Below are 27,758 nucleotides of genomic sequence, written 5' to 3'. Positions count from 1 at the left end.
GGTCCCTTTGTAACGGATGACATTCTCTTATAGTTGAATCTCTAGTGAATCTTTTGTAATGATCCTGCAAAGCTCCTGGTCCAGGAGTTCTGTCCCACTTTCAGTAAAGTGGGATCAAATATCTGCTCGGTATAAGGGGAAAAGAAGGTGGAAGGTGTAGCCATATTCTGGTAACTTTGTTCCATATGGCGGGTTTTTATTGGTGCTGTCTTGCCACCCCCAAACCATTACTGACTCCAACGTCTCTGTGAAGACTCCAAACTGTTTTGATGAGTTTTGGACATCTTTGATATTCTCTCAGACACTATAGCTGCAGACAAAACTATGTAATAGTTTCCATTGTAACGCTTTGTTTTCAGCTGCTGCTAACTTTCTCAAACTTTCTCTTCTGGGCTGAAATTTTCCACCGTGATATTTTATTAACTTTGAGCAAATCTGGTTCAGCCATTTGGGAAACAACCCATAACTTATAGAAAATTCTTGAAAGAGATGGTTTTGAACAGCCCTACAGTCAAAATAGCTGGGTTAGAGAATTGAACTATGGCATGGAACTAGCCCTCACTGACAAGAAGTGCCTTTAAGTCTCTCTCTGAAAATGCGGTTTGATTGGAACAGGTTATGAATGTTTGAAAATAGCATGCTCTGCAAAGGAGTTGTCACATTTCTCACTGCTATCATTATTATAGTGGTGGCAAGAAACAGTATCGTGCCAGGAGCTGTACACACACAGAGAAACACACAGCCCCTGCTCTAGAGCTCTTGCAGTCTAAATAGACAAGACCGACAGGGAGGGGCAGAGAGGCAGAAAGGTGAAGGGACTTGCCCAATGTCATAGGGCAGGTCAGTGCCAGAGCTAGGAATAGAGCCCAAGTCTCCTGTTTTTTTCTGTCCACTAGGCGACACTGCCTGGCTCACTAAGCATGCACTTTGTAAAGTAGGCTAAGGGAAATGGTCCATGGCAACAGTTGCTTTGGTCACTGCCAATCTAGTACGGCACATCCATGTAACGTGTGCACCTGGTGCTTCACAGGCAGGTAGGAAGATAGGTTCCTGCCTAGGAGAGCTGAAAAATCCTAAACGGAGAAAACTCAAACAAAGAAAAAGGTTGGGGACAGGGCTTGACATTAAAGCCCAAGTGACTGAGCACTTTGAGCTGGTAGAGTTCAGAGAGAAAACACGATCATACTGAACAACTGCAGACTCTGTCTGGGCCGGGCCATGGGTGACCGGTGGGCACTGGTTAGTTACCAAGTTGCCATCAGGAGATGTGTAGTGGCGTCGGGGTCGAGCTGGGTCAGGCATCAGGTTACAGAAAAGAGCCAAGCAGCAGAGCGGGGACAGAACTGGGGACAGGAACTAGAGTGTAAGGTTCACAGTAAGGCGAGGTCTAACGCAGAAGCAAGCAGGCAGTCTGTGTCCTTGCTCAGCCAGCCCCCTGTAATGGCTTCCTGGCTTATATACTGGCGTGGGCCAATCAGTGAGCTGCAGGGCTCCCACTCAGGCTCCGCTGAGTGCTCCTTCCTGCAGTGTCTAGCTTCACAGGGTCCCCCAACAGAAACCTGGCCTGAGCTCCTGATGGTGATGAAGCTTTGGGAGCCCAGAATCTCCATGGTCCCAGGTTCTAGTTCTGCAGGTGCTGACAGACTTTACGGTGAGGGGTGCTCCAGTCTGGTGACTCATGTTGGCAGAGCTTGGAAGAGAGCCACCACCTTTCTTCCCCCAGTTTCACCCCGAGTACCACGGGCTTTTAAAATGTCATTTGTAATGATTATACAGTGATACGAGCAAGACAGGATTACGGTGCCAACTAAGCAGGGACAGGTGGCTGGGGGGTGGGCAGGCACAAGGAAAGGGAATCTGGAGGGGAGATCAAGATGGCGGGAAGAGGTAGACTGCTCAGCGTGCAGGGAGCAGTATGAACTGAGTGCTTCTGCTGAGGGAGTCTAGCAACAACTGTTGTTAAAGGCAAGGTTGTGGTAGCAGGGTGGGATCTGAAGCAACAAATGGTGGTTTTTGGACAGGCGTTTTTCTCGTTAGCAGCTGCATGAAATGACACAAAGCTGAAATTTTTGCCAGTAGCTGCCCCCACAGATGGGGAGCCTCTTGCAAAGGCTTCCTGTTCATAGCCTGGCTGAGAACATGTGTTCTGAATCCCAGCTCTCCAGGGTCTTTCAAGCTTTTATGAGGTGAGCATACGAGATTTTCTGTTCAGTTACAGGAATGAGCGTGTACAGAGGCAGCTCTTTAATATTTCCAATCTGCTCTGCCTTTGATCTACACGAACTGGCAGATTTACAGAGCTTCCCCGACTGCTCTTTGGGATTTTTAGCTTCCCTTGCAAAATGATGATTGACACCACAGGCAGCCAGAAAGGTCATTTGTCCAGCCCCCGTATGGTACAGTTACCCTGACAGGGGCAGAGTTATCATAACGGTCACATCTACCTCCTCCTCTGCAGCCACCTCTGAACGCACAGATGCTGGCCCAGCGCCAGCGAGAGCTGTACAGCCAGCAGCATCGGCAGAGGCAGCTAATGCAGCAGCGAGCCATATCAATGAGACAGCAGAGCTTCGGGAACAACCTTCCTCCCTCGGCTGGACTTCCAGGGCAGATGGGGGCTGCTCGCCTCCCCCAGGCACCCCCACAGCAGTTTCCCTATCCCCCCACCTACGGTACGAATCCAGGAAACCCTCCCACCTCCACCAGCCCCTTTTCGCAGCTGGCATCGAACCCTGAGGCAGCACTGGCCAGTCGCAGCAGCATGGTGAACAGAGGGATGATGGGGAACGTTGGAGGGCAGTTTGGTGCCGGGATGACCCCTCCCATGCAGCAGAACATCTTCCAGTACTCTGGGTCAGGTACGTCTTCGGCTGTGCCCCTCACAGTGGAGTCTGCATTCAGTGTCTGCTTCATCAGGTGATGCTTTAAGTATGTGGAGGTATGAGTGGGGGCAACAAACGTTGCAAGTAAACAAAGATACTGCACGGCCAACGTAATGACTTCCATGTGTTGTACCCCTTAGCCCCAAGTGGAGGAAATCCAGATCAGGTCATAATTACACGGTGCTTTTCATTCGCTGATCTCCAAGAGCTTTACAAAGGTGGGTAGGAATCATCACCCCCAATTTATACATGGGGAAACTGAGGCACAGAGCGAAGCTGGGACTTGCCCAAGGTTTGCAGCCCAGTTCTTCTGACAGCCAGTCCAGCTCTGTGTCCACTAGACCATGCTGCCTTTGCATTTCATTAGTGCCATTCACTTGAGGATCTCAGCGCACTTATTGCAAGTTCTGGGAAGGTACCCCATTCTTCTGGCTCCGTGTTCCAAATGTACCCCTCAGACAAAGTAGAGCTCTCTAGAAGTTGACACCATTTAGGTAAATAATTGTATTTCCCTTTTAAAAAGAGAGAGAGAGAGAAATTCAGAGTGCCCATTTTAATTAAACTACTTAAAATTTACATTCAGAAGCTAAATGTCTGAAAAAGGCCAAATCCTTGTGCATGCTCTGATGAGGTATCAGAAATCAGCTGCAGATGGAGGTTATTTCCTGTGTACAGATTACGTGGGTGGCTCAGATTAAATCAGTGAGTTTGTCCAGAATTGGCTGCAGATGGACATCTTCGTACTGCACCTGCTCCACATGTTTTTACACTTAAGCAGCACTTTTCCATAATGTAAAAAGAATATAGTTTGAATCTGGCAAGGGAGATCTGGTTTCTATAATTAATCAATAGAGACAATTACCCCACAGCTATCGCGGCTTTGGAAACCAACTAAAATAGTCTTGCAAGTCAACAATCACATTGTCTTGTTCTCCAGTACAGTTACTTCAGCTCCTTCTCCAGGCAGCTGTGTTCTGGAATACTACTCTCTGTTTATAGCGAGCAACTTCTAGGTTCCCCCCCACCATTTGGCTACAAAATGCTGTATTCGGGTAATACAAATAGCAACCAAAAGAAAGGGGCGGGGGGAGGCCTAAGATCTAAAGTCCCGGCTGAAGCTTCAAATTTAACTCCAGCACCTGCAAAAGAGGAGAAATCCTCACAAGACATCACTGGAGGACTAAGGTAATACTCTGCGTGAGCAAAGGTGGCAGACTCGGGTCCCAAGGGATTAAGAACAAGCTTATTAAGTAATGGTGTGGTCGTCTGCACAGCTTGCAGTGAAGCAGCCTGTGTGTTGTTCCCAGGTATGGGTCAGCAAAGTGAGCCTGCATTCGCTCCATCACTCAGCCCCAGCAGCCCTCTGGTGTCGCCGCAGATCCCTCCTTCGCAGAGCCCCATGCTCCAGCCAGCTCCATCGACCCCTGGGTACCCATCCCCAGACATGAAGACTTGGCAGCAAGGAACAATGGGGAATAATAAGTAAGTCTAACCTAAGGTCAGAGTAATGTACACGCAGATAGTAGGCTATCATCCCGCCTTCCCCTCACCAGGAGCAATAACTGCTGAGGTCTGTGCTCCTGCCCCCAGCTGGTCTGGAAGCAGGGGACCAAGGGTTACAAAACATGGCTCTATGGATATTGACATCACAGTCATCAAGGGGATCGAACCTGGCACCTTCAGCACCAAAACCACAGGCTTCTTCCTCAGCAGAGCTCCTTTAGTTGTGAGTTCGTAGTAGGTTGCGATGGTCGCTGGGCCCAGACACTAGGGGGAGACATGGTCACACATGCACTAAGCCAGTGTCATACACCAGCCCATCCGCTAACCACTCACCCTGCGGGTTAGCATGTTGAGTTCCCTGTAGAACATCCATCCATCCCTGAACATTAACTGTATAATTACCTTGTAAAAAACCAAACCATTGGCTTGCTTATAAAAGCAGTGAGCTCTCTCCAGTTTCTGAGTGAATAATCCATGCTGGTGCTTTGACATGCTGAGATACAGGTCGGGGAGATACCACCAAGATGGTACTTAAAGATGATGGTGGTATCACCATGGTGATAGATGCTTTATAGATACTTAACACAGGCTGTCACCTCCCACAGTGATGGGGCCTGCAAGCGTAGGTGGAGACCAGGCTCTGTGCTAATCTCAGTCAGCATTTACACACCATGAGCTTCTCCTTAGACTCCTTTGTTTGTATTTTGCCCTTGGATCGTCAGATTGCCAGAAGCCCACAGCAAACTGGTTTTCTAAATGAGCGCACACATCCAGTAGCCCACAGAGCAATTCTTTTGCTTTAATTTAAAAAATGATTTAATTAAGTCTTCATGAAAGCAAAGGACCTGTGCTAGCATTAATTCTGCCAAATACACCTCAGTCCTGCCCGCTACTTTGGTGCTGGGCATCTTTGAGCAGAGATTGGCCAATCCATAACAAAAGTTGACGAATGTAAGAAATCACCAGCTCCTATTCCTATTGTCTTAGCAAGGCTTTGACCACAGATCTCCAGAGATAAAAAGCTGCTAGTGTATGAATTGACTTTGCAACTTGGCCATATCCCTTTGGAACGGGCTGTCCTTTCACTGGACTAACAGCTCCAGCATACACTAGTTGTGCTAATTCTGATGCAAGGGCTGCTTTGTTCAGTGCAGTATTGTTCTGACTTGCCCTTTGATGGAAAGTTGTGTCAGTCTCTAGAACAGGAAAAGGGATGGGTCAGACTGTCAGGAGGGGAATTAGAGTGAAGTACTGCACTGTGCCTCGTACTGTATAGGCTAGGCCTTTACTTCATTTCTGAGCAAAACCATAGTCCAGCTAGGACTTCTTTAATACTATCCTTTCTTGTCACCATTGTTTTTCATGCCCTATCCTCAGCCAGACTTAGACTGGATAAACGCTTGGTACAGTATAAACTGGGGCAAATATTTCCAAGACTCCCACCGTACCATGTATGCCGTGGAAGGGAGCTCTAGTCTGCAAAGCAGTTGCCCATGTTTCTGTGGGAGTCATTTTTGTCTTCAGTGCTGTTTGAACTTTGTCCCACTAGGTTTCTCTGCAGTGCCTTTGTTGTCAGCTGTGTTTCTAATTTCTAGAATCCCTGTGCTTCTAAACTGTATTTTAGGATTCCTAGAAGTTCTGAGGAAGAAAGCAAGGTCTGTTCCTCATTGAATGGCTTCTTATATTCCCTGGTTTTTATTACATCTTGGAATTGGACATTTTTTAATCCAGTAGAGGTTTGCCATTATGCACTAAAGGTGCTTGGCTAGCAAGGCATTGGGCACTTTATGTGATCAGAATGTTTTAGACTGGCTAGGCGGCCAGCCACTGGGTAACAGAATCAGGTGTTTGAACAGGACATTTATTTTCTGTGGCTGTCTCTCTTCTAGCCAATCAGCCATTGGTAGGAGCAGTTGACATAGCTGTGCCAGTGCAAACCCCAAGTGTAGACAGGAAAAGCCAGGATACACACCAGTTCTGCTTCCCCCTACTTGAAACAGAGTTAAATGCCAATCGTGGCTTAGCTTGCTCACCTGCACTTTAGTTGTACTGACTACTGGCCACCAGTTGCTGAGCTGTGCAAATCCCCAGGAAGACATAGTCTGTGAATCAGTGTATTTGTGCCCGGTGTAGGGTATATTTCTCACAGCTTCTTTCCCCCATCTACACTACAGAAATAACCATTTCTAAACACAATTTGGAATGTGGTTGTGGCCCATCTGCATTGTGGTATTCTTACCCATGTGGACAGAAATTCCTCCATGAACCATGGGTGGATAACCAGGCTAAAAGATGATTATAACAAGTTTATCTCTGATCACACAGGCAAGAGGAGGTTGTGCTATAAAACACATGGGGAACATGACCATGTTTCACTACAGTGTTTAAATGTGCGGTTTTCCCTTCTCTGTCCTATTTTCCTGATGCACTTCAGATATTGCTGTGGCAAGCCCCCTAGAAGTTCCTGTAAACTACGAAATGTCCTGTTTTGGTTTTGGCTGGTCATGGTTTTGAGTCTAGAATAACACAAACTCTGATTGGGAAGGCAACATAAAAACCTGCGAGGACCAACAGGAACTCTGTCTTGTATGGTCTGACCTGCATACAGTATGCAGTAGGGTCAGCTAATGCCTGTACTGCAGCTTGATGATGCTCTGTGTTACATAAAGGAACTTAAGTACTCTTGGGGGGGGTTGGGGTGCATGGGTGGGGTGTGTTGGTGGGGGAGGGAGGAATCATCCATCTCCCTCCATTGCCTTCAGGAAACACAGTGCCCCAGGCTCCCATCAACCTTGCCTCTCCCACCAAAGACTGATAATGACAGCACCTCATACAAACTGGACACTTCACACTTCTCATTACACAAGAACTCGGGGTCACCAAATGAAATTAATAGGCAGCAGGTTTAAAACAAACAAAAGGAAGTATTTCTTCACACAATGTACAGTCAATCTGTGGAACTTCTTGCCAGAGGATGTTGTGAAGACCAAGACTATAACCAGGTTAAAAAAAGAACCAGATAAGTTCATGGAGGATAGGTCCATCCATGGCTATTAGCCAGGATGGGCAGGGATGGTGTCCCTAGCCACTGTTTGCCAGAAGCTGGGAATGGGCAACAGATGGATCATTTGATGATTCTCTGTTCTGTTCATTCCCTCTGGGGCACCTGGCATTGGCCACTGTCAGAAGACCGGATACTGAGCTAGATGGAATATTGATATAACCCAGTATGGCCATTCTTATGTTCACCACTCAGAGCTGATGAACTGGGATAGCAGAGACCAGGTAAGGCTTTTTCCATGTGTCTTGCTCTTGCTGTATGTTCCTTGAAGGCCATACAGGACTCAACCCTGAATGTAGTGCCGGGAGTAGCCCTCCCCATCACACGGATGGAAAGGAGGGTCTGTCCTACTGGATTCTCACCTGCTCTGGGGTTTTCAGCAAGTAGATTTCAGCATCAGAATGAACCATCCGTCGGGTTTTTAAAACTGCTGTGTTTCGTGTTGGCTGTGGCTCAGACACTAGCTTTTGTGGTTAATGGGTTAAAATGTTGAAACTAAATGGGTTTCAATGGTGAAACTAAAAATAAATTCATGGATTCATAGATTCCAAGGCTGGAATCGTGATCATCTGGTCTGACCCGCTGTATTCCACAGGACAGAGAACTTCCCCACAATAATTCCTAGTGCAGAGCTTTTAGAAAAACATCCCATCTGGATTTAAAAATTATCACTACAACCCTTGGTAAATTGATCCAATGGTTAATTACACTCACTGTTAAAAAACAATTGTGCCTTATTTGCCATCTGAATATGTCTAGCTTCAACTTCCAGCCATTGGATTATGTTACACCTTTCTCTGCTAAATTAAAGAAACCATTATTAAATATTTGCTCCCCATATAGATATTTATAGATTGTAATCAGGTCACCTCTTAACTTTCCTTATTAAGATAAGTAGATTGAGCTCCTTGAGTCTGTCTCTCTAAGGCACATTTTCTAATCCTTTAATCATTCTCGTGGCTCTTCTCTGACCCCTCTCCAATTTATCAGCATCCTTCTTGAATTGTGGGCACCAGGACGGGACACAGGATTCCAGCAGCAGTTGCACCAGGGCCAAGTTCAGAGGTAAAATAACCTCGCTACTCCTACTCAAGATTGCCCTGTTTATGCATTCCAGGGAACATACAAACTCCAACAAATCACTTCATGTCCTTTATTTCAGGGCTCGCTTTATTCTGAAACAGAGCAGGCAACTCAAAACACTCTTAGCAGCCTTCAGCCCTCATCTCCCTTCTCTGGAGCTGAGGCTATCCCTTAGACAGTTCCCTAACCATATGGCCTCTGGGTTCTCAGTGTGTCCTGTGGAATTGCATTTCCCAGAATCCCTGCTCTTAAAGGGCCCAAGGACTGTAGTGGGATAGGCCTGTGCACCCCAAGGCCCAGTACCCTATTACAAACATAGTATTAATATTGCTGCTGTTTATTATTTTACAGCAGCACAAGATGTTGGAAGATGTGGTCCCTGCTCCAGAGAGCAACATGCTAAATCTCAGACATGACTCAACAAGACAAGCAGTAGAGAGGGAGTGGGATCAAGGGGTACAATTCACAGGGATACTGAGCAGGATTAGAGAGGGGATGTTACCTCGGGATGCAACCGGGGAGATCTCTGCTGGAACATTGTATCCACTTCTAGTGTGTCTGTTAAAAAGGAGGTTGAGAAATTGAAGAGGGCTCAGAGAAGAGCCATACAAATCATTCGAGGGCTGGCAAACTTGCCTTGCAGTGAGAGACTAAAGGAGCTCAATCTGTTTAGCTGGTTGCAGAGGAAGAGAAGAGGCAGCTTAATCCCAGTCTGTAAATACAGTACCACCCCAAGAAGTGCCTGATGCGAAAGGGCTCTTTAATCTGTCACAAAAAGATTTGGAGGGACAATGGTTGACAGCTCTACTTGTCGGCTGATTTTTGTGGGTGTTGGGTGAGAAGAGTGTTTTGGTAAGAGGTTAGAGCGAGTTGGCAGACGGAACCCAGATGTAGGGAGACCATGGAACTAGAAGGTCACGGATGGTTTTTGTGTTCTCCACCATGAATTCCAAACAAGCCTGCCTTCTCGTTTTATTTGCTCAGTAATTTTTGGCCAAGCCAGAAGAATCGCTTCATTGATTTGGTTTCAGGCTGATACAATGCAGAACGGCTCCAGTGCAGTTGCTCCAATTAGGGGATAATCTCTTTGTTATATATGAAGCAATAAACAGCTGCCCAGATTGATTACGGTGCTCAGCCGCACTTGGGCATTTAATCAATCTCAGAGGCTGTTTGTTGGAGTGCTGCAAAGCAATACAGATTATGGCTGTTAGACAGCAAACCAGAGCAGGGCATTTTATTATTGTATTCTCTCTCCTCTAGCAAGAGCTGGGCTGCCTCTTGGATCTTCCACAGACTATACAGCTAAGGATTAGTGTCTGGGGAGGGCAGAAAGATGCAACCTAATCTAACACGCACTGAAGTCAATGGGAAGTCTCCCACTGACTTGGATGGGCTTTGGATCAGGTCCATGATGCTCTGGATGAAGGTCCAGCCCAACCATCATGCTGTTTCCTTCCCTCCTTTCTGTAGGGGGTCATTGCTGACAGATTTTCCATGAGCTGTGTGTGTAAATGCTATATAGACATGTTTCTCAAATGGTCAGTCCTGACCCACCAGTGGGCCCTAGGAAACTATAGACTTCTTCCGCCCCAGTGTGGAGGAGAGGTTCCTGGGTAGGGCTGGAGAGTGAGCCTGCCCCACACTCACCTGCCAGCAGCAGCTCCTGTCCTGCAGGGTTGGGCCTGGCTCCCTACTCCAAACATTACGACGTGGCACACATGGTCACAGTGCCACTTAGGTTTGGCCTGGTCACTCCTCTGGGACAAATCCAAGTGAGTGCTGGTGTGACCTGGTGCTTGGGGTTGCAGTGCCACTCAGGTTTGGCCATGACAGAGGGGCAGGCAGGCCAAACCTGAGTGCTTCTGTGACCCTGTTGCAACACCCAGAGTTGGGAACAAGGCCCAGCCCCGTGGGACAGGAGCCACTGCTGCAAGGTGAGTGCAGGGCAGGCTCGTTCTCCAGCCCATTGTGGGTGATGCCAGGGGGAAGGGTATATGTATCTAATGGTGGGTCTCAAAAAACAACAACAACGAAAAAGACAAAATGTAGCTGGCAGGGCACTTTAGTAACAAGTCCGGGAACTGCTGCTCTCCAGCCACTTAGTGTTAGCAGCAGCATTAAGGAGGCAGTTGAATGAGGAGGGGGGCTCTTCGGTTCCCTAGAGCCCTTAAACGGGTGCTGCCATTTGATCAAAGCCAATGACATTGAGAACTTGGCTGAATCTGGGCCTCACTGGGCTGGAGCATAGGCAGCGAGACCATGAGTCGGGCTCTATGGGGATGAGGGGTGATGTGATTGGACACCTTTTGACAGCATCACCATCCTTGGTGAAAGGAGGATGTTAGATTTTTCTGGCTGGTGATTGGCTGAAGTGTTTTTCTTGTATCCTATATGATACTTACATAGGTTACTAATGTCCATGGATTGCCAGACACAGGTCTGGTTGGGCCCTCCCTGCTGGTGGCCCACTAGAGTGTTGTGAGGGGATCCAAACACTGACTCTCTCACATGTTTTAAGCTTCCCTGGGTCTCAACAGGCTGTAGGCCTGTTTCTTCTCTTGGCCTCTCTGGCACATTTCCTGGGCATCAACTCTCTGACAATCTCCAAGGAAAGGGAGCTCCAGCCCAGCCCATCTTTCTTGGATCCACAGGTCCAGCACTGACCCCCAAGATATCCCAGTAGCTTAAGCACACTCTCTCCCAAAAACTCACCAAAGGTGTGAGCCTTCTGGTTTCTCTCTTCAAGGGGTCATGTGGTACATGTAGCATAGAACACACAGAGACACTGCCCAGAGTTTTACAGCATTTTTGCTCTTTACTTAATAATCCAGGAAATACACTGATCCGTACAAAATAATATATCCTACATGTATTTTCCTGCCTCAGTTTCCTCACTACTCCAGTGTATTCTTTGGGCTGGGGCCAGGGGCCAACCAGCATCCTTCTGTTCCAGTGCATGGTTTATGGGCTGAAACGTGAACCTTGGCTGCCCAGCCGCCTCCCAAACATCCTAAGTGTGTCTCTGTGGGTCTTCCCCTGGCTACCCAGTGTCTGTGGTGTCTTTGTTTAGCATTTGGGGATTTTCTGCTGTTCCAAATGCCAACCCTGGCAGAGGGAAGGTGGAGAGAGGTGCTTTCCCCTAGGATGCAGTTACTCTTTTTTTCTCCCCAGGTAAGACCTATTCAGGTGCTGATAGCCCTTAACCTATTGCCTAGTGTCCCTGTTCTGGCAGAGACAGACATCCAGCCTTGTAGCCACAGTGAGTGGACCCACAGACCTAGGCTTTCCGCGTGCAGCAATTTTGCGATAACTCCACCCATATCAACCAAGTCATATCAATAAGTCGCACAGACAGAGCTTTCAAATCATCACACCATGATGCTTTCCATTTGGACTTTTGTAAATGTACAGCTGTATTTTTAGGGTTCCATTTGCAGGAAAGTACTTGCAACTTCCAGTAACTGCAAGAGTAGTAGCTCTGAGAGCAGAATTTGGCCCTTTTACTTGTGGGATTTAAAGGGAAGAAAGCAATGAGGTTCTTTAGAAACTAAGTGAGATTTTATAGACACTGCTTTTAAGAGAATGAAATCCTTTCTAGAGAACTTTTAAAGCAGCTGATGGAGTTTAATGTTATCCCTGCTATAGAATTCTGTAGGTTGGTTTAAACATTCTTGGGGAAAGGGTCATTCTAAGTTAAATTCTGTAGGACATTTCCAGAAGGGTGGTATTTTCTTCAGTAGATAGAAGCAGGAAGTCATGAAATTCCTCCCCAGGGGAAAATAAGCCACAGAGATCTGTCAGCTGCAAACATTGCATCAGCTCCTTTTAAAACAGCCTTTATCACTCCAGATCCATTCCCCCCCACACACACCCTCCCCTTCCTTCTCTGTTACAGACATCTCTGTGGTTCCACTTCTGCAAGGATGCCTGTTGCTGGAGGTGTGGGTTATTGCACCTGTGAGCATCTAGCAACCGACAATTCTCCTGGCGTCTGGCACCGATGTAGAGATGGGGGTTTAGTCCCATATCTGTGTGCTAGGAGTCCCATTCCTCTGGAGAACACTCCCTGGGTCGAACTCTCACTCTCCATGTTACCACTGGAAACAGAGCCCTGGCCTCTCTGAACTCCTGATTCTGTGTAATCTCTCTTTATTTTTTTATCTGGGTTAACAGTGTATTCAGCCAAGCTGGGCAGAACCAGCCCACACCTGCGCAGCAGGGAATGTACAACAACATGAGCATCACCGTGTCCATGGCCGGAGGAAACACAAACGTCCAGAACATGAATCCAATGACTGGACAAATGCAGATGAGCTCACTGCAAATGCCCGGGATGAACTCCATGTGCTCTGAGCAGGTCAGTGCTGCAGCGTTCTCGTTCACCAGGCGCTCCCAGGAGTACGAACAGCGATGACGCCACTCCACTGACCATCAGCCAGTTTCACTGGGGGGGCGGGGGGGTTCTCTTAACAGGTCTCTGTCCTTGTTAGGTGAATTTGTTTCTGTAGCTTTCTCCATTGGTGAGGCACACGTGTCCCATGCTAACTTTGTGGTGCTCTCCCTGGGAATTGCCGAACTCCCTGAGCCAAGGAGCTAATGGATTTATTGCGTTTAAGCTTTGTGTTCCAGGGTTTTTGCATACCAGATGCTTACTGCTCTAACTCCTCTCCACTGTGCATCATGCACACCCCGACCTCTGCCGCCTATTGTCTAGCATGCTGTGTGCCTGGAAATCCTGGCTCATGAGTCATTTGGTGCTTTTGTGCAGACTTACAAAATCTCCCTGGTGATCTCCCTTTTCTCTGGGATGTTTACCTTTAGATTATCTCCTTCCTGTTCTTGAGAGGCAGGGACCTATTTCCAGTAGTACAGTTAGATGTTTGACACTCGAGCAAAGGGCTGGAGAGAAGCAGGCAGTGGCCCCTCTCGCTTCACTGGCACCTACAGTTGTAAGCTTCGCTGTGTTTTGAAGCCTGGTGCAACAGGCATCGGATTAGTCAAATTATGAGATAGTTACATCAGCTCACCAGGAACCGATGGGCGTGCATTCAACTCTATAAAGATAACGGTGGCTGCACTGAGAGTTCCCAGCTGCTAACGCCTCCTGTAGCCCGAGTGTGCGCTGAGGATTCCTTATTGCTAATTAAGGAGAACTTGTAATTTCATGGGAAGATGAGGAAGAGGCAGATTCGTTCATATTTAGGCACACCCAGGAAGTCACCAGGTGGTGGGGCTGGATTGGTAAAACTCCCATTGTAAAACTTTTTCTAAAGCAGGATCCCCACTGTTAATAACCAGTAAAGTAACTGGTGTAATAACCAGTTCAGTACCATGGAAACACACCGTTCTTTCTAGAACCTTTGGATCAAATTCAGTCCCTGGGCCAGCTGACACTACTCGGACTGAAGTCAGTAGCATGACCCCTGGTTACACCCTTTTCCTCTATAGCCATCTTCTGCAACAACCTTCAGTCACAGAGGATGGTATAAAAGTGAACATAGACAGATACATGCGCACATGGCAGATATGGATCTCCTGTTATACTCCGAAATGGTCAGAGAGGTCTCCTGGCTGCAGTTAGCTATAGCACTCATGCCCCAGGAACTCATTTCAGGAGACCATCCCTCCAGTGTCTGTGCAGAGTAGTGAGAGTGGCGGAGAACAAGATGATTCACTACCCAGCTGTGCACACAGAGGGCTAGTTGGTGCAGTTTGCACTGGGTTCTGCTAAGAGGCAGTGTGGAGCTACTCCAGCCCTGAGGGAGCACTGGGAAAGATTCTGCCTCCAGAGGTACAGTCTCTTCCAGGATGTTTGGTGAATGCAACTGCTCACTTTGCATCATCTGTAAGGATGGTGCAGATTGCTTCCTCTAGTGATGGGAGGCGTTCTAGAATCCTAGAAACATAGGGTTGAAAGGGACCTCAAGAAGTCTAGTCCAGCCCCCTGAACTGTGGCCAGATCAAGTAACCCTAGACCATCCCTGACAAGTGTTTGTCCCATCTGTTCTTAAAAACCTCCAATGATGGGGATTCCACAACCTCCCTTGGAAGCCCATTCCAGAGCTTAACTCCCCTAAGCATTAGAAAGCTTTTCCTAATATCTAATCTAAATCTTCCTTGCTGCAGATTAAGCCCATTACTTCTTGTCCTACCTCCAGTGGCCATGGAGAACAGTGGATTCCCGTCCTCTTTATAACAGCCGTTCATGTAGGTGAAGACTGTGATCATGTCCCCTCCTCAAGCTTCTTTTCTCAAGGCTAAACATGCCCCGTTTTGGTAACCTTTCCTCATAGGCCAGGTTTTCTAAACCTTTGATCATTTGTGTTGCTCTCCTCTGGATTCACTCCAGTTTGTCCACATCCTTCTTAAAGAATGGTACCCAGAAGTGGACACTGTACTCCGGTTGAGGCTGTGGCTCCAGTGCCGAGCAGTGGCTCCACCTCCTCCCCAGGTCTTTCCCAGTAACTTACTCGATGGAGGACCGAGGAGTGAGCAATCCCCACCCACACTACTATTGTGGTGGGGGCATGCAAGAGGCATGGGAAGCTGCTTGCCCGTGCCCTCATGCCTGCACCAATGGCCAAGTACAGTCTTGTCCAGTGTTTCTTTGTGGCGAGTAGTAGGCCCCTTTAGTAACCACTCAGTCTGAGGGAGATTCTCTCTCTGTTTCTAAGGCCAGACCTGAGATCTTTCAGGTCCAGAAGGGGCTCTAGCTGTTTGGGTTTGTGACTCAAGAATGTGGTAAAGCACCTTTGGGATCTGTTGCATGACGAGAGGGATCTGTGCTGTATTGCTCTTGGCAGCATCTCCTTTAATTAGTTTCATCTGTGAGCATTTGTCTGTCTGCACTTAAAGCTTCTCTGAGCCATGTCTCCAACAGCTGACCTCTCCCAGCCTGTTCTGAAGGGATTCAGTCACGGGGGCTTTCTGAACTGCTCGTTATGGCTGCAGTAAACGGTTTGGAAACCAGCCCTCATTGTGCATTTGCTGTAGAGTGAGCTGGGAACCGAGGGAGCCTGGTTTGAAGACACACTGACTCAGGCCCTGCTTCAGAGGCCAGATTTAGGTCATCATGTCCTGGCTAGCACAGGATTAGTCCCTGGTGTCATCTGACGCGTCAGTCTGGAAGCGATGTGAAGGCTGAGCCGTTTGTTCTGCCCCCTCCGGTCCGTTCACTGGAGCTTCACGCTCCCCGGAGAGATGATGCTATAGGGAACCACCGGCAGCCCAAGTGGGGGGCGCACAAGGGAGCTCTCCTCTGAAGGAACTCACTTGGATAATCTTAGTCCAGAGTGTGGTCAGTGAAGCAAACAAGGATTGCAGCCCCTCCATGGCTTCATTCTGCTTCAGCAAATGGAGTGAGCCATCTCGTACAGCTGGGGCTCTGAGAGGCTGCGCTTGATGTAAGGAGCTCAGGGGGTCACAGCCAGCCGCTCGGTTGTATTGCTCTAATTAAAACATTAAATGGCAACTTGCAGCAGGGAGTGAGCTGCTCCCAACACTGCCTGCAGAGTCAGGAGAGCTGCTTACACTCGGCCAGCACCAGAACCAGGTCTGCAGCCCTGCCCTGGGATCCACGCTTCTCTCACCACTGTATCCACAGCATGGTTAAAGCTGGAAGAGTAGAATGAACTGTGCTCCCTGCACCCCTAGAAGGTTAAAATGGCAGATGCTGTAGCGTGGGGGGAGGTGGTGGGAAAAGATCAGAGGGGAAGTGATGGGGAAAAGGAGCCCAGCATTTCTAAATCTCTCCTTGGTTCAGTTCTGTTGCTCACCTTTTGTGAGGCAAAGCAAGAGAACGCTGTAATAAACCGGCTTAGTCCAACAGTGTCCCACTCAGCTACTTCCCCGAGGCCATGCCGGCCTGTCACGTAACGCATGCCAGCATGTAGGCGCAACATACACAACCCAATGCTGTAGCTCTCCTGGGATCCCTCACTTTCTGCAGAGTTGACACTGGAGGATGGGGCACTGGGGAGAGGATAGAGAATCTTCTGAAAAGCAGGTGAACCATCACTGAGCCTTGACCTTGCTTTGACAGGTAAATGACCCAGCACTGAGACCCACTGGCCTTTACTGCAACCAACTTTCCTCCACTGACCGTTTGAAAACGGAAGCAGACGGGGCGCAGGTCAGTAAGAAACTGCTAAGCACAGACCCATCTGAGGTACAAAGAGGAGATGTATGGCGTGTGGGTTGGTCACCTCGGTAACTGTAAACTTCTTGCACTTGTATCAGCGGGTTTGGCATCCAGGATGGTTTCTGTAGTGGCAGAGAATAAATTGCAGGGCTCAGCCCAGTAGGGCCTTCTATTTTCTGTGTAGTGTAGAGCTGGAATCTGAATTCAATGACAACTACCTGCCTCAGAAATCTTGCTTTATTCTCCTACTCTGATTTAAGCCTGCATGGATCAAAGCTCGTTGCTCTGGCAGGAAGGGTAAGTGTCCCCAGCAGTGTGGGGAGCACAGTCAGCGCAGTGAGCTGAGCTGGAAAAGTAATTGGACATTGGAGAGATGGGAGTCGCTAAAATCCTTATCGGCTCTGAGGCTGGCCCCAGGTACAATGACAAACGAGACGTTTCTGCTTTTGAAGGGCAGGACTTGCTCATAGAACTATGTTAATGGGAACATTCGCAGTCAGAATCCTCGTCTCTGTGACACAATGTATTGATCACGAGCCCCTTCATAATATATCAGTGTGCGCTTAGTGCCACGTTGGGAGTTGTCTGAACTTGATTACAGTTGACCCATTCATTCTGTTCAGAGAAAGGGGCTCGGCACTTTCTGCAAATCAGGCCCCTTTAAGGTGTCTCAAGTTGGAAACCCAAAATAACTAGATGAGTATCTTGGGCCAACTATTGCCACTCTGCCTTGCACTACGGCCAGTTTCAGCCCAGAGCATGCACCTGGCCAGCAGTCTGGAAAGAACCAGCATTCTACCAGTCTGTTTAGAGATGACATGTTCTGCTTCAATATGAAGTTCTCTTTGTTCCCCCCGTTTGCTGGTGAACTCTAACTGCACCTCCTGTGTTGCTCTTGTGTTCAGTCCTGTGCTTGCCCAGGGCAAGGAATTTTGGGCTTTTGATGGGCTTATAAAAGAGCATCAAACAGTATACATTTTTCAGTAGCATTATCCTTAAAGAGGGTGGGTGAGTAGATTTTTGCCCCTCGGCTGGTTACTGTTTTCAAAATGGGTAATAAATACATACTTAAAACAAAATAAAAGTGATGTGCCTCCTTGTGTGTTGTTAATACCCATTAAGTATTACAAATCAATTGTACCTGTCACCACTGATGCTGTTTGGTTTTTATTTTTTCATTTTGCTCAGTTTGGACAATGAAAATCAACTAATCAATTTTGCACTTTTAATTTCCTGGTCAGTTTCACTTTGTGGCTCTTATGCATTAGCAGGATACTGCAGTATTTGATTTGCAAAGACTATAGGGAAATCTTAACACTCAAACAAAACAAATCCTATTTTTACTGGAATAAATAAAGAAGGAAAATATGTCCTACCTTTAGGTTCTGTGACACTTCAATTTTAGACCTAACTATACCTTGGTATTGTCCCTTCGATATTCCCTTGCAGCGAGTGGGATGCCATGGTGTACCCTGTTCAGCAACATAGCATAAGCATTCTACTTTGTGCCTCTGGTCTATCTGGCTGCAGTTGAAGGGGTTCAGCAGTATTAAAACAGGAGGAGATTGGTTTCCAGACTTTAATACTGTGCTCCCCTCAGAGCAGGTGTCACGGACAAGGTGGCTCTCAGCACAGAGTGATGGCTGGCCGGCAGCTGGAGACATGGGAATGCCAATTTTTTTTTTTTAATTAAAAACATGTGAATCTTTCAGAGCTCTGATCCAAATGAGTGCAGTAGTTTTCTTTTTATAGGAAAAGAAGACAGAAGAGTTCTTCTCTGTGGTGACTACAGACTAGAGGAATTCTCTAGTGAGTTTCCACTTCACGTAGTACCCAGTCCATAAGCCAAGGGGCCTGTTCCTTTTTCCCTCTAAAAATCTCTCTTGTCTTTTGTGTCCCAGCAGGTACAACAGGTTCAGGTGTTTGCTGACGTGCAGTGTACAGTGAATCTGGTAGGCGGAGACCCTTACCTGAGCCAGCCTGGTCCAATGGGCTCGCAGAAAAGCACGACAGGTCCTCAGACCCCTCAGGCCCAGCAGAAGAGCCTCCTTCAGCAGCTACTGACTGAATAACCGCTTTTAAAGGAATGTGAAATTTAAATAATAAGACATACAGAGATATATAAATATATATATATATTATATATTTTTCTGAGATTTTTGATATCTCAAACTGCAGCCATTCTTCAGCTCGTAGTGTTTGGAGCAAAAGTTTTTTTGTTTTGGGGTTGTTATTTTCTTTTTGTCCTTCGGGTGGTTTTTGTTTGTTTGTTTGTTTGTTTTTGTAAAAGGCCTTGGATGTTGGCAAAGCGACAAGGCAGGACAGTCGGTTTCTTGAGCCAAAATTACAGATGATTCTTATTTTTGTAATCAGTTGCTGGTATCTTACTCCAGACGAAGGTTTCTCGGGGAAGTGGGGAAGGGGATGGAGGAAGAAGCGAGTTGAAAGAGACTGCTTCGGAAGGAGGAAGATCATCTCAGTTTCAGCTGGATCTGTCACTGATTCGTGTCTCAGCCCAGTGGGAAGGTGGGGAATTGACACCAGACTTCTATCAGAAAGGCTGTTTTTATTCATGCTTAAAAAACCCAAACACCTTTTCTCCCCTCTGCCCCAGTCCGCTTGTGCGTACAATCAGCTTTTTCTAGCAATCGTGAGTTTGTCAGTTTTAAAGAAAAACAGAGTATTTTGACCCACCATTTTCCCCATGTTTTATGCTGGTGTTTAAAGCCTCCTAGTGAGAGAGGCCACAATGTGTATATTGCATCGGGGGAAAACAATAATAAAAAGACAAAAAAAAAGAACAGTTTGGGGGGGAAAGCTGCAATAATTTTTAGGGGAAGGATGGGGAGGAGGGGGGACGGTTCTGTCAATTGTAGATAAAAAATTTTCTGATTAAATATTAAATAAAATTAAGCAGTTTTTTTCTGCTTTGATTGTGCTTAACAGCTGAGGTAGCTTAAACTATTTAAAATAATAATAAAAATAATGAAAATTCAACTCTCTGATGGGAGATAGCTTATTTTTTTCCCCCTCAAACCTGTCACTGTACATAGCTCTCATCTCTTGTGTACATTTGTTTTCTTCTTTTAGTTGTGATCGCTCTTAATATCACCGCTTTTTATTTGATTTATTATTTTTTTCCCTTTTTCTAAAAATTATGCTGGTGTGTGGAAAATGTGTAGCTTTGTTGACTGAATTTGCAAGGGATAAAAACAAAGAAATCGAGATGACAGCTAACGTTGTACTGCTTTCTGATGACTATGCTATGCAGCGTGTGGATTTTCCCTCTCTTGCGGTTGGAGGTGGATGGGGCAGGTCTAGTTTTCAGAGGTACTGAACATTCATTGCTCCCACTAGTCAATAGGAGCTGCAGGAGTGCTCAGGACTTCTGGAAATTAGCCCTCTAAGCTTTGAAGGACTAGTTCATTCTGCCCCACAGAACAGCCTGGTCCAACTCCAGTGGGAGGCTTGGCTCTACCAAAAGCCCACAGAGGGTGTTGTAGTTGCCACCACTAGAGAGAAGAAAGGTTCCTGCTCCTGCCCTGCCACTCAGGCAGTCACCAGTAAAATGAGCGATGTAAACCGAAGGCAGGTCTGCAAAGCTCTCAGCTTGAGCCCAAAGGGGTCTAAGCCAGTTAGAGAATGTGGCCCTCTTCTCCCAGAGGGAGAAAGACCAGAACTTTCAATACAGACCAGGACTGCCCCAGCCATTAGTGTCAGTCCCTGAGGAAATGCACTCAATTCTCTGTGACCACAGCCAGAAAGCTGTTTAAGGAGATTTCTTCACCACATTTGACTTGAGATCCAAACCTCCATATCCCCTCCCCATGCAGGATTTTTACCAATCACAGATGGGGAACTGCATGTCCGGTTCTGTGCACCAGTGTCATCCTAATATCAACACCTTGCAGCTCCACCAAGCTGAGTGTGATGAACAAAGGCACCCTCAGACAAGAAGGGATCTGTGATAGCCCACGTGGGAGACTGGCTAATAAAATCTGGAGCAGAAATGGCAGCTCCATCCAGGACGCTAGAAGTCTTCCAAACTACAGGGGCTTTCGCCATCTGGACTTAGCCGATACAATACCACACTCTTGTAGAAGGAATTGCTTTGTGCCAGGAGAGGTATATCGAAATCATGGATCTGATGAGAGAGCCAGTCCAACACTCACAGTATTCACTGTGTCCAGCTGGTGTGAACCTTATTGGGATGCCAGTTCCCTACCTCACCAGGGGCTGCAGTGTATGTATTCATGCTACAACAGTACATGGCACATTACAAGACAGAGGCACCCTGCTGAAATAAGTACAAGCCTCAGACTGTGCAGAGGGAAGAGCTGACAGAAGTGAATTTCCTTTTGATCTATTCCCCTGCATTCAATCATTGGGGCAAGCTTTAGAATGTGGGGCACCTAAGAGAGACACCATAGTACAAAGCCAATGCCATTCAGATGCCTGGTGCCACACGTACACTGTCCTCTCTGTGGGCAGAGCCAAGAAGTTCTTCAATGGGGACCCTGTCTCAGTATATACATGGCTGCTGCCCTGTCAGCTCCTTAAACCAAGGACTTCCCATCCCTCCTTATTCATGCCCTACCCTCCACTTCCTGTACTGCTCCTGGTTGTACAGGAAACCTAAAGAGGCACAGCTGCAGGACAAGAACGGTGCTTCTAGTGCAAGGCCGTCCATACAGAATGCTCGCCAGTCCTCACACGGGCTGCCCTGTCTAGAACTGCAGAAGGCATTCAGGCAACTATGCAAAAAGCCACATGTCTGAGTCCTGTCAAAAGCTCATGGTAAAGTTTGGGTCATGTTCTGTGTGAAGACCAAGGAATCCCAGCTAAGAGCCTAGTAGGGTTCTTTGTTAACCCAACCCAGAACATTAGACCAAGGGTCAATTTCTGAACTCCCCTTTGGAGCCTAAAGTTATTATTAGATAGAGACACTAGCCTTATCCCCACTGCATGGGGAATACCTCTGGGATTTCTAGCCCTTCCTTGCCTAACCATCAAAACCACTTTCAGAGCCTCCCTAGCCTCAGCGATGAAGGCAGAAGACTAGCCTTTTTAGTTCGCCACAGGGCCTTTCCCCTGCTTAGCCTCCAAGCTTGATCTAGCACTAGAGATCTTGCCAAGTTTTCAGCTCGAGGAATCGAAGAAGTCCCTACAATTTCCATGCGTCAATGGAGCTGAATGGATTTTAGTTGGAACTGAAGTTACAGAGCCCAGATGGGTAGAATGCCCAATGCAAATTAGGGCTCCCTTCTAGAGGGGTGAAGCAGTCTGATGGCTGAGCAGCTAAGGATTTCCATATGCAGCTTCACCTAACACTGAGGAAGGATGGCCTTGTAGTTAAAGGCACAGGCCTGGGTTCCTGGCTCTGCTGCAGGTTTCCTATGCAGCCTTGGTGGATTACAGTATTTGACTAACTTCCTAGGAGAAACAGCTCTTTAATCTAGTGGAGAAAGGCAACACAAGAACTAATGGCTGGAAGCTGAAGCCAGACCAATTCAAATTAAACGAAAGGTGCAAATTTGTACCAGTGAAGGGGATTAGTCATTGGAACAAACTACCAAGGAACGTGGTGGATTCTCTTCAAAACAAGTCTGGCTACCTGATGGGAAGATTTGCTTTAGTCAAGCAGAAGTTACTAAATTCAGTACGGGGTAACTGGGTGAAATATAATGGCCGGTGCTATCCAGAAGATCAGACTAGATGATCTGATGGTCCCTTCTGGCCTTAGAATCTATGAATCTGAAATCACTCAGGCCCAAATTGTCAAAAGCAGCCTCAAATGCTGAGAGCCTGGATTGTGGAGCTGCTAGGGTGGGATTGCAGTGAGCCTGCAGCGCTTATTGACCTGCGTTGGTGTTTGAGTGCTGAGCGCCTCTGAACATCCAACCCTGGGTGTCTAAAATGGGGCTCCTAAAAAACACACACACACAAATTAAAGGCCACTTTTTGAATATGTGGACCTTAATCTCTCAGCCTCAGTTTCCCCAACTATTAAGGTAAATGTATTCTGTGCATTGCAGTACCACCCATCATGTTCTAGGTGCTGTCAATACACAGCTCCCTGCCCCCGTAAACTCACAATCTAAGAAACCAAGCAATATCCATGAGGGTGGGGGAGATGGATAAAAAACAGGCAGAATAAAGACCACCACTCCTAAATGTGTACCTCCAACTGGCTGATTTGTGGACAATGTGGCAGAAATGGGTCTTGAGGGATCTGCAGGAGTGTTGATGTGCTACCTGTTTCTCCAGGATGTTGTGAAGCTACACTTGTCAAGCTGGAGATTTGCAGGCCGTGGATGGAAAGTGCTATAGAAGGAATGATGATGATTATCGTCAATCTACAATGGCTATTAATACAGTGCTAGTCCTCTTATCTCTGCTCTTACTGTATGCTGCTGCTATAGTACCTGGAACTCATCTGTCTGGACCAGTGGCAATTCAAATCCTAGCAAGAACATGTTGCCTGGTAAAATCCCAATGTTTCTGGAACTTGGAGTCCCAATCCAGAACCTGGCCCTAGGTTTAGTAGTCAACAAGCCAGAGAGGTTAGAGAAGGATTTTTCCCTTTCTCCTTCTGCTTCGTAAGGCTAAGGAAGATCTCAATGGGAGAAGAGTGGGATTGGACACACATGATAAAGAAGAGGGTACCCAAAAAGTTCTGTGATAGTTGGTGGCTCTGCCTGATTAACAGGTGACAGGTGGAAGCTGATATGGTGGCTGGATTAGGGGCTTCCCATTCAGTCTCCAGATAAAAGCTACTCTTGCCTTTTAGATGCTGTGGTCAGTTGCTGCTGCTCTCTGGAAGGGTCTGTGTCTGGTACCCACGTGTGTGGCATCAGTGCGTGCTTTCCCCAGCTCTCCATTTCCTCTGGCATGGCCAAAACCGAGTGACCAAAGGAATTTCCAAACGCTGCCTCAATTCCTATGCTGTAGTGTAGGAGTGCGTTCTGTGGGGTCGTGGAGGGGGGTGTGAGATATAAATGGCATTCAGCTCATTTCCTTTCCTAGTTCTGTCTTGAGCTACTCGGTGTGAACAGTTCCTATAGGGCACCCCCTTGCTCTCTGAGTTCATTGTCCTGTGTGCAAAACACCCATGGGAGCTTAGCATGGGAAAAGCAAGCTTGGTAATTAAAACGAGCTGTGAACAGCAGTTCCTTGACGAGGTGCATTTTAAGGATCTGAGATAACATACCAGTAATGCGGGGCTGGGCTTATCTTTTAACACAGCTGTAACTAACAATCTCATGGTGATGTGCACACACGGTGCAGTTCCTTGCTGACTTGTCTCTATGCACTGGTCTCTTTCCAGTCCCTGTTGGACACCTGCCCCAGAAAGCAGCATAGTGTAATGATTAGTGTGTTTGTGGGGGGAGGGTTCAGGATTCTTGCATTCCAGCCTCAACTGTGCCACTGACCAAAGTGGGAGACAGGTGGCAGTCAACCAGAAACCAGTGTCTAGAGGGGCCCCACACACGTTATATGTGCCAACCTACCCAGTTCAGAGCAGTCTCGTTTCCTGGCTAATCAGCCATCTTTAAAAAACATGTTTCATTTTGTTTGGCATTTCATGACTGCAACATGGCACTGCATGTGCACAATACTATGTGGTGCTAACACCAAAATGTCTCCAGACATAGTTGGCAGCTAGAAATGCATCTTAGGATCTCTAGCATGAGACATGATTATGAAGACTGCTGCCCAGAGGAAGTGTATAAATGCAAAAGATCAACAGATCCTTGGGATGGGTCCCAGAAACTGTTTGGCCAAGCTCTGGGATATAAAGACACTAAGAATACACTTTGATTCCAGTTAAGTAGGTGCTATTCTACAGAAACCATTCAAGTATTCAGTCATCGCAACATATGCTCATGAATTGGTATTGAATCCCAACGACAGAACCAGCAGTAATACCAAGAAACAATTCTCTCCCTAAGAGTCAATACAGCTTCTTACCCCTTCATGCCACAGCAAGAGATTAAGATTTGTGAGCAGAAGCCCCAATGCTCTAATTGGATTTGTGCAGGCAGACCACTACACCCGAGCAAATATAGCGGCGCCCTAATAATCATTAGCCATAAGGTGCCAATGAAATGGTGCTGCAACCCTCTCCCAATGGGTCTTTTTGCTTCAATGGAGGCTCCTGACAATAATAGATCTGTCCTGGAAAGCCCAGTTTTCAGTGCTGAAACCTTCAGAAGCGTGGCCCAGCTTCAGATGGGCAGATTATCAGGGTCGACAAAGATATCATGGATTTAATGTCCCAATCCTTGAACTAATTAGTGAACAGAAGTGGCTAGGGATATTTTCACTGGGGTTGTTTGGATCAAATCACACCCTACCCCAATCAATAATTTATGTAATATAATAATTATGTGCAAATAATTTATATTTGCACATTTTACTGTTTTCTTTTACCAGGAAACACTCTCCCCCCCACCCACCCACCCCACTTTGCCACAGTTCTGTTAATTAAAAAATTGAAATCCAGATCCTAGGGTGAGAGGCAGCTGTTTTGCAACAGAGCCCACGTGGATGCTGGCTGTTTTTTCTTCATAGAAGACATAATTTCTCTCTCTGCATGTTGTTTTGAATTCAGGGAATAGTTTAAACTAGGTGGATGTTGGATTTTTTTTTAAACTTGTTTGTAAGTGATCAAAGTGTGAGAACGTAGTGAAATAAATAAAGGAACCAATTCTAGGGATGTAAGTAAAAAACAATTAATTTTGCTTTCTGGTCACTTATGAGCCTATCTGCTCTGCTTGTTTCCCTCTATTCGTATAAAATAAAAAGTACCATCATATTTTACTAGCATGGCCCAAAACGCTGTACTAACGGGGATAAGGTGAAGTGGTTTGGACCATTACTAGAAAATGCTGTGGGACTTAAGAAGTTGACTGTCAAGTTTCAATGTGCCCTTGGTTTCCATTGTGATTTTAAGGGTGGACCTGAAAAAGGCAGAAAACAGTGGGGTTTTGCCCCTTCTTGCTTCTTTATGATGTAAAGGGAAAGCCTAAAATATTGCTGGTTTGGATTCCTTTTATATTTATTTGGCTGCTCATTGTTTATATTATAAATTCAGGTCTTGTCTGGCCTGTTTCTCCTGAGCAACACTATGGAAGACTGGAGAATTTGAGATTATGTAAGAAACAATGCAGATATTGATTAAGAGGGGGAAATTATATCTAATGAGACTGTTTAACTCCTCATAAGAAACAACTGGAAGAAAAGCTCTTTTCTTAAAATTAATCTCACACGCACACACTACTTCTCCTTTAATTAAGGGCTCAGAGAGCTCCCAATCAACAGATCTGAATCCTCCAAGGAAGAAAAAAAAGAAGGTTTGACATGCCTGATATTTAAGGTAAAAAGCAAGAAGATATATAACCTTTTTAAAGGGTTTAAACACCCCCCACCCCCACACACAAAACACCTTTCAGGTAAAGAAGTGCTCAAACCTGTTTTCCCCTTAGGTCACCTTTAAAAATAGCTGGGGCTGCCTGGAAATGGAACTTGTAAAACCCCACAAATTCCTAGACTTGCCACCAACCCAGGTAGAGATGTCACAACTTCATCCTTAATTAGTTAACAATGTTTGTAAAGCACTTTAGAGCTGAAGCAAGCCTCACAAAAGTGCTGAGTAATAATAATGATACTCATCTGGCCCATCACTTCCTCTTAATCTAGGGGAAATAATTATTTTAATGTTCATGCTCCAAGGAAAACGTATGTATGCAATCTTAGGGGGAACCAACTGATTGGTACTGGAGTCTGAGGCCTTGTCTATACTAGCAGACTCCATAGTTATAGTTCATCCCTTGTGCAGCCCCTGCAGAGGGAAACCATAATGTAGATGGTGTGACATAGGTAATCACCCCAGAATCCTGTCTATACTGAGGATTCCACCATTGCTCGCAGGGATGGAGCTGCACCGGGGTGAATTACAGCTACGGGGTTCACCTGTTCACTCTCGCGCTTCGTTCACTCATAGGCCCAGTGATGGACACTGCTCTGGGTCACCATGTAAAACTGGAGTAACTCTACTGAAGTGATGCTGGATTTATGCCAGTGCAAAGGGGTAGTCTGTAATCCTGTTTGTTTGTCTCTGACCATCTTGCTGCCAGTGCCCTAGCTTTAAAAAAATAAAAACATGGCTCAAAGCAAGTTCTCCATTTGGGACTCAAAAGAAATGTCCACGCTTTTAAATGCACAGTTGTCTCTGCTCTGGAAGCTGTGTTCTGCTGGCCCTAGGTTGGGGCTGGACAATGTTAACTGTCTAGTTTGGGGAAGACAGTTCCTGATCTCTGCAACCAATCATGCCACTGTTTTAAAAGATCCAAGTGGTCGGGGGACAGCGGTTGTACATCTTGTCTGAACAATGGTGCCTTTAGTTCCATGCTTGGGTTTGGTATTGACTCAGTGAGGAGGGCATCAAGGACATCACTCTGCCTGACCCCAGTGGGATGCTGTCCCCAGATGCCATGGCATCAGATGAGCCGATGGCCCTGATTCAGTTCAGCAGCACTTCCAAACCATCCTCAAACATCTCAGAAGCTTTAATGTGCACTGTGATCAAACGGCAACAATGCTTTAGAAATGCATGGGTGAAAGCAGGGGCAATGCCTATTAAATAGCTTCAATAGCAGCACTAGGGGTCCTACAGGCTGCTATGGCCTGTAACTCAGGTCACTGAAACATGGGTAGTTTTAGGTTACATTACAGTCACAGCTTTCCATCTAGGGCAGTACTAACTACCAATCTTCAAGTTAGGAGTAGTAGTGTTCTCGGTATACACCAATTGCTGTCTCTGCTGCCTGGTTAAACTGAACGTGAGTGAAGCTATTATTTCCTCCCTATTAAAAAGAGGGGAAATCATGACAATGAGTCAGAGAATATGACTCCTGACTTCCCACCCGTTTTAGGTTAGTGTGACTAGCAATACCAACAGAGTTACTCTGACTTACGGGAATTAGAAGAGAATCAGTCACTGGAAATCCTAATAATTTTTCTTTAAAAAGTGCTTCATATTTGTTCATTACTTTTTTAAAAACTTCCCATGGAGGAAAGCAAT

The 27,758-nt window shown here is 46.5% G+C and overlaps 1 protein-coding gene across 19 annotated transcripts in view; it reads left to right on the top strand.

The window, feature by feature from the left end:
- Positions 1–19,669, top strand: part of NCOA1 (nuclear receptor coactivator 1) — a 360,042-nt gene extending 340,373 nt beyond the window's left edge. For 9 of the 19 annotated variants that reach the window (XM_043510052.1, XM_043510045.1, XM_043510046.1 and 6 more), the window contains 5 exons: positions 2,459–2,858; positions 4,157–4,364; positions 12,706–12,889; positions 16,574–16,699; positions 18,574–19,669. In XM_043510052.1, coding sequence (XP_043365987.1) covers positions 2,459–2,858; positions 4,157–4,364; positions 12,706–12,889; positions 16,574–16,699; positions 18,574–18,744 — 1,089 coding nt within the window. In that variant the 3' untranslated portion in view covers positions 18,745–19,669. Of the gene's footprint in view, positions 1–2,458; positions 2,859–4,156; positions 4,365–12,705; positions 12,890–16,573; positions 16,700–18,424; positions 18,482–18,573 lie in introns of all 19 variants that reach the window. The other 10 variants (XM_043510057.1, XM_043510059.1, XM_043510056.1 and 7 more) reach the window with 10 other exon arrangements.
- The last annotated feature ends 8,089 nt before the right edge of the window (positions 19,670–27,758 follow it).

Source organism: Dermochelys coriacea, chromosome 3 (genome assembly GCF_009764565.3).
Source record: "Dermochelys coriacea isolate rDerCor1 chromosome 3, rDerCor1.pri.v4, whole genome shotgun sequence".
Lineage (NCBI taxonomy): Eukaryota > Metazoa > Chordata > Testudines > Dermochelyidae > Dermochelys > Dermochelys coriacea.
Note: the sequence above shows the minus strand (reverse complement) of the source record. Positions and strands in the feature narration are given on the sequence as shown.